At 34.8% G+C, this 7,478-nt stretch overlaps 1 protein-coding gene across 1 annotated transcript; it reads left to right on the top strand.

The window, feature by feature from the left end:
- Positions 1–231: 231 nt before the first annotated feature.
- On the top strand, positions 232–7,469 carry LOC110444909. Its single transcript, XM_021489259.1, has 5 exons — positions 232–386; positions 864–1,202; positions 3,458–3,805; positions 4,396–4,566; positions 5,312–7,469. The coding sequence occupies exons 1-5, from the start codon at positions 266–268 to the stop codon at positions 5,506–5,508; spliced, it is 1,176 nt and encodes a 391-aa protein (XP_021344934.1). The 5' UTR covers positions 232–265; the 3' UTR covers positions 5,509–7,469.
- The last annotated feature ends 9 nt before the right edge of the window (positions 7,470–7,478 follow it).

The raw sequence follows: 7,478 nt of genomic DNA, 5'->3' as shown, positions 1-7,478 counted from the left end.
GGATTAAATGTCACCGGACCTCTATGTCACATCCATCTTGACAAAGCGAAATAGTTGTAAAGATATGTTCTATATTGCGTTATTATGTGTTCGCCCTTCGCAAAGTGTCTCTACTCTTAGGAGAGAAAGGAACAACTAATAAATGTAAAGGCGAATATCAAAGTTGTCCAGGTGTTCAGCAGTATAAATGACATTAACAGTTACTGACTGTGTGATATATTTGTATATTACAGCTAGTTTATGCGTTGGAAAGCCTGACAACCACATGACTCGCCACCCGTACCGCTGTGATCACTATATCAGGTGTAACAACAGCACGGTGCACGTTCTCAAGTGCGAGAACAAGCTCTGCTTCAACACCGAGACCAATACCTGTGGCCAGACAGGTAAGCACGTAGCCAACCAGTCTGCCTCATGATTATAATCTGTCCATACTTCTCTTATTTTGTTGATGATGCTAATGATAAACATATTATTTCTGTGATTTGTTATGATTGTTTGATATTAACAAACAGGATATTAACAACATTATACCAAAATATGTTGGAGAATTATACCGAGTTTTAACAAGATCCATAAAGCAATACCTTTACAAAGTATGATATTTTACTTCTATATATGATATACGACCAGGCCTTGTTTTATTAAAAACCTCAAACACGTTGTTTTCTTAATTTCTTTACATCCCTGAACGTGTATTATTATGTCTGTAAAAGGTTTACTCGGACATATCTAATAATCTGTCTAGATGGAATAAGAAAAGAAAATGAACAAGAAGCTTCGGGTCGTTCGTTTAACAAAATCCAAAAACGACAAATTATCAACAGATTTGACCAATAGTGTGTAACACGTTTTTTCAACAGGTATTGTGATGCATGACGTGGTGGCCTATATGAATGAAGGTGTGACGTCACTGACGTGCCGTGTGCAACATCTCGGTTCCTGGAGTGCACTTCGTCTTAGGAAGATACTGCCATCTGGTGACAGTATCACAATTGTAGTTGCATCCAACAAAACAAATGTAACAATTCAGGATCCGAACATGCGAGGGCGACTGTTTGCGGATATTCAAACGACTCAATATGAAGCTAACCTTAAACTATGGATATACACATTAGAGTGCGATGATGCGGGAACGTATCTTTGTGAGGCGGATGTTGATTATGAGTTACCCGCAACACGTGCACAGCTCACTCTCAAAGGTAATAAAAGACACCATCTAAAGCGCTTTATGTTCGAGGGGTAATTCGTTCATGGTTTTATACCTGAGGCATATAGGCAAATATTCAGTTCCGGGTAACATCTTAAATAGTCAATAGTCCTGACTATTTTCTAGTCCTATGTTTCGCGTAATTCGTAAGCTGTACATTTCATAGCTATGTATGAACAACGTGGAAAACACACTAGTTGCAGAAGTATATGTACACCGTAGAGTGATAACACTTAACTTTTATTCATGACATGTCCGTCAATATGACAATGCTAGCCGCTTATACTTCACTGTCCAGTGCACGTAAAGGCAACATGTTTAGTTAGCCGTTATATGCATATGAATATCGCATTATAGTAACTATATTGGTAAGCAAGGTACAGTCTTTGGCAGATACATTTATGTTTTGCGCCAAATATAAAAAGTTATTTTATTTTCTAGGCACAGGTATATGTAAAAATAAATAGCATCAAAACCGTCTGGAGAGACACCTGCCTGACGTCGCCACAAACATGACTGATAATACATTATTCCCGTTTACAGACAACTTTTAGTCAGTTTTATGTCGTACATAAGACGTAAACAGTGTAACGTTAAGTAACTGGCACCATATCATGGTATATACTTGAGCAACTTCCCTAAACTATGTTCAATTTTCTCACGAAGTTTATTTGACATGAAGGACATTAACTGGTCTCCGAGTCATCCTTTAATCTACAGTACACCTGTTTTCGACATATTTAGGTCAGACACAATCGTTTAGTTGACGTCACCTTCAGTTGTTATGTTGATGATTAAATGGTTACAGCACAATGACGTCATGAGCACTAAATACTCTCTAGTATACATGAATAATTAAATAAGATAGAACATCTACATGAGACAGTTATTTAACAAGGATTCAATGTATTCATGTATGAGGTTATAAACAACATACCAATAGGCAAGATAAAACAGTTTATCCCACAATGTGATTATAACAAGATGTTGTATAACCCAGTACCCACAATTACTTTGTGATTAAAATATCTCCGTTGTGATCCACTGGTCGATTCCAGAATGAAACCGGAATTGGTTTCGCACACTTAAGTGCAAATTTACGAACGGTAATGTGATGTCATTATTCCGTCCTTGACGACCTTTTGTCCGGCGGAGTTGTTCGGTTCAAGTTATCGTGAAGACATTTACCATATTAAATGACAATGATTAGTAACGATCTGCAACAAAATCTTGTGTATGCTATAAAAGCCATTTCACAGATGTATGTGGATATATATCACCCTGGTTTAAGCCATTTGGGAATGTACCAATACGCACAATGCAATAGGAGAGGTCAGGTGGACACACGAACGATATTGTCTTTAGATTAAGATCTGGTCTGTGACAACGAATATGTTGGTGTTTTAAATCTGTCATATTTTATATTTGAATCCTATTCAGACTGGTATCAATGCGAAAATATCATACTGGGATTAAAAAAGATCAACAGACACAAAGAGACAGAAATAAAAAAACAAAAACAAAAAACACTAAAAAAAACAATAACATCATTTTTACAATTGCAAAACAAATTCGTTAGAGAAAGTCATATTAACGATGGAGCAAGCTAACCAAACTTTGAAAAAGACTGTATTTGAGTAAGACCTAATTATGTATGGAGTGTCGTAGATGTACCTATTACTGGATGGCAGAAGATGTATTACTGACGCCGACCTTTACTATACTTAATACAGAGAACACGTCAACCTGTCACAAAAAACATGGCACAGTGATGAGGTTAAGTCTTAAAAACTATTCACGGAATGTACCTATAATCATTAATATACAGTGTTATGTGTTTGTCAAAAAGGGCGTATTTCATATTGAAAATGCCATTTACAGTATTGCCAATTTGTTGCAAACCCCAGCAGTGAAATAAATAACTAAATGATAAATCAATCTACATACAGTCTATAATTTATTAGTTTGAATTAAAAATGCAATGACACATAATATAATCAAGACCAATATATCTGTTTAGAAAAAATAAGTGTCAGACCATCTATGCTAATTAAACATATGTTTAAACAATATTACCGAGATTTTAGTGTTATATCAATATGGGGCTCTGTTTACGCATACCATACTTTATAATTATCTGTTTTTACCTAATAAATATTATAAATAATTTCATTTACTTTCCAGTAAACTTATCATTTTAGCTTATTGAATGAATTATTATATTTATCTCGTTTTGTCAAATTTCAGTGAAGCCAAAACCGCCACAGATCACGAGTCCAATAGAAATCCTGGAAGGGAAACGACTCAGGCAAAGCTTTACGTGTGAGGGAGAGGTAGGGTATCCCAATGGTGCCCTACGGTGGGAAGTCAAGTACAAGGACCAAACCAAGTTCTCCGGAGTTTCTTTGGCAGTATTCAACGACACCAAGACTAAATCCGTGGTCGGGAACTGCTCCAAAATCATCAGGCGAGAATTGTCCTTTACACCTTCAACAGAACAAGACGAAATGGTGTTGAGATGTGTTGTTGAAAATAACGACACATTACCAGATGGGCAGACATTGTGGGATTCGTTCAAAGTTCATGTCATTCCAGGTAGGAACTATCAGTCTAAAATAGCATTCCAACAGAATACATAACGGTTCAAAATTATCCGCGACTTTTTATAAAGAGGATTTACACATGTATTTTGTATGCATTCTTATTATGGTATTCCTATTGAAATTTAGCGTATATGCATTAAACTGTTAGATACGTCTACTGATTTTGCAGGTTCTTCTAAAGACATTTCTTTTAATTTTAGTGCATAGTAAATTAATTTTCTCCTAGATAAAGTTGTTTCGTCTTTAAATATGACAGTCGAACTTTAACCTCAAACAAACTATGTTTTCTTAGATTCATTTAAATGATTTTGAAGTAAAACAGTAAACACATACATAAGTTTGACTTCAATCTATAGGAATATGGTTAGTTATTTAAAATAATATTGATTATGTGAATGAACAAAGCTCGCAATGGCAAAGGTTTTATAACCTTAATCTCCATATCAACGGGATATTCAAGTTGTATTAAAGAGCTTGTATCATTAAACTGACAAATTAGATCAGAGACGACTTCGAAATGAAAGAGAAAAAAAAAATATTGTCGTATTTATGATAAAGATGTTCGACTGTTTCCTATTTAAGCAAACTTCTGTAGTTCCGACAACTCAACGTACCTGATCCACCCTCACAACTGTCGACAGTATATCCAGTGTGCCCAGGGATACGTGTACGTCAGACAGTGTAGCGTCGGTCTCTGCTTCAATCCCGACACTCAACAGTGTGACATCCCAGAACCGATAGAGTTCACTGTCTGTACGTATACCCTATATATACTACCTCACTCTCACAGTCAGCTCATTTTCCAGTTTAGTTTAATTATACGAAAAAAATGTTAAAAGGAGGAGGGGGGAGTGTCTTTAATTGATAAATCTTTTAACGTGATTTTACTTATATTTTATTGAAAGTTATACAATAATGAATGCATAAATCGATAAAACTATAGGATAGATTTGAATAATTGTATGTTTGTAAAGGTACACAACTCTAACACAACCAAGAAAGTATAATTTGTAAGATGACATACATGTATCCTTAACGACCAGTTATATCTAGCTTCTCTGAATACATCTTGTGAAGATATTGATTTGCTTTTCCGTGTACTATATATAGTGACGGTGAGTTGAAAATAATGAAAACTTTAATGAAATACAATTATGGAGTTATTCTTCAGTAATGTTTACAATTTGATATTTTTTATCCAGAGTATTATATCTAACGAATAATTTTCATCCTACTGACTTCTATACAATTTTTGGTATCAATCATAAACCAGTCTTCGGTTAAAAGTCAATTTTAAAACGGGTATCAAACTAGGATGAATAACACACACGGAAAATTTACTGAAGTATATCGTTCAATTAGTTATTCTCTTTTTATTTTATTTTTTCAGTGGCTTCATGGCTTTTGCTATTCAGCAAATGAAAATTTGTTTTTGTAAATATGTGATGTTTGAATTAATGGACATTTGTTTAACTTCCTTTTTTATTTCACTCACTAGTTGATCCAGAGTTTCCTTGTCGACCAAACAAAAATGGTGTATACTTTCCACATGCCTTCCTCTGTAACAAGTACACGTGGTGTGTACAAGGAAAGGGAATCCTCCAACACTGTCCCTTAGGAACTCTCTACCTGGCAGACGGCCAATGCACATTTAACACAGAACAGTCGCTCTGCTACAGCAAGGACGAGTTATGATAACTTTAGAAGGTTTATTTATCTGAAGACCACACAATGGACCAATCGTTTAAAACTACCCTTGTCATGTTCTCAAGAGATCTTAGTTAATATACCGTGGAATGAACGAATTGTGATAGTTCATATTAAGTATGAAGATTTCGTTGGATTAACATATGATAAATTCAAAGTTCGGCGTGATAAAGATTTAAACACATTGAATCTTTCCTTGTCAAAGTTGTGCTAAGCACTGCACAATGTTGTGATGGTTAAGCTTCATGGCTATCTGCAAACTAAGCTTTGGGCAAATTGTTGAATAATTACCTAAGATAGTGCTAATTGTTGAATAATTACCTATGATAGTGTTAATTGCCGAACAAAACATTTTACGGTGTTATCAAACAGTTACAATCCAGGAATTCATCTGAAAAAGAATTCTACAGTAGACGCCCGAGAGCCAGATATAGTGTGTGAGCAACAACATGCTTCATGTGAAAGACTGACGTCAGTAATACCTCTATAACGGTGTAAACATAAAAATAGATTTCTGCTATAGCAACGACATACATTTCCTCTGGGTAAAGGCGGTGGTACAGTGCATAAGTTTTGAAACAAGAAATTTACTACTGAAGAAAGTGTTACTTTGAAAAGCCGGTTCATCAATAATAGCGGAGTACCAGTAAACCTGTATTTCACAATACGTGTGCAACTATGGCTGTAGACTGTAATGAATAATTCGAAAAAGCGGAAGCAGCTTGAAGGTATTCCAGGAAAAGAAATCTGATAATGAGGATAATTCCTGTCACAGCACATAAAACTATCGAACGAAGGCAGCGTTAAGTGTATGGAGATCACAGTTTTGGATCCTATTGGAGTAACATAATTAAAACATACTGAGTATCTCAAATCATTTAATTGTGTTCTCTTGTCAAAAGTCAGAGGAAACTTGTCTAGTGAACGATATGAAAGTGCAAGTGATGGTCTTTTGTCAAGAAATACAAATGTTTCCTTGAAGGAAATAACTCTTCTTACGACTTTTTGTGATATTCAGAGTGCTTCTGTTTCCAGTTCAAGGTCAAAATTTGTGCAACGAAGGATCAATAGCAAAAAAAAGATCAGGATTAAATTCACTATCGTCTTATAGTTTGACAGTCAACAATTATCTCGGTAACGAGCGGTTTTATAAAACACGACTGAGACATTGACTGGTTCATAAAACGAGTTAAATCTGTTGTTAGTTTCATAGTTTACATGTGTACATAGGTGTCATTTTTCTGCAAATCATTTACATTTTTACATTTAATCACAGAGCAATGCATAAAACAACTACTACATCTCAATAAATACATGAAATCGTTTTGGTAATCTTGTAAATGAGTGCAAATATTCTTGTAGTTTGCTTTTGCCATATTGTGTGGCATATAGCAGAAATAGAGAATCCTATGATTTTCGAATTCAGCTTGCTAATGAATCAGCACCATTATAATCAACTGTTACATTGAGTGTTAAGATTAAATTAAATGAAATTAAAACTTTCTAATTGTTTAATAGATTGTTAACAATGCCAGTTTTTAATATGTCTCAATAATTCGGTGGCAGAGAGGAAATAACGTCTTTAGACAACTAAGTGCACAAGGACTGTGTCATTTTATTTGTTGCACATTTCGTCTCATTTGAAAAATATTTGTAATGATTCCAGATGTTACTATGACAGTATTGTAGATTCTAAAATGCGAAATAACTTATTTTATCAACATTGTGTACATATAAAGGACTATTAGGATGTCAAACGTGGAACACATGGTGAGTTTGATTCATGTCATCATCTAAAGTTAATGCAAACCCATTACTTACACACGTGCCGTATTACCTGGCCTTATTAGATATACATACTATTACACATGTTTGTAAAGTTATACACGGATGATCCGTCATTTACCGTCCTGAAATGACCATAGCTGTAGATAGGACGTTAAACAATACTAAACCAA

The sequence above is a fragment of the Mizuhopecten yessoensis genome, unplaced genomic scaffold, assembly GCF_002113885.1.
Source record: "Mizuhopecten yessoensis strain PY_sf001 unplaced genomic scaffold, ASM211388v2 hete_36187912, whole genome shotgun sequence".
NCBI lineage: Eukaryota > Metazoa > Mollusca > Bivalvia > Pectinida > Pectinidae > Mizuhopecten > Mizuhopecten yessoensis.
Note: the sequence above shows the minus strand (reverse complement) of the source record. Positions and strands in the feature narration are given on the sequence as shown.

What these genes read in the sequence shown, in the direction of transcription:
- LOC110444909 (XM_021489259.1), top strand. Translation starts at nt 266, where the DNA reads ATGACTCGCCACCCGTACCGCTGTGATCACTATATCAGGTGTAACAAC. An exon ending in CAATACCTGTGGCCAGACAG is followed by an intron (nt 387 to 863) that starts GTAAGCACGTAG and finishes TTTTTTCAACAG; the next exon opens with GTATTGTGATGCATGACGTG. An exon ending in ACCGATAGAGTTCACTGTCT is followed by an intron (nt 4,567 to 5,311) that starts GTACGTATACCC and finishes TTCACTCACTAG; the next exon opens with TTGATCCAGAGTTTCCTTGT.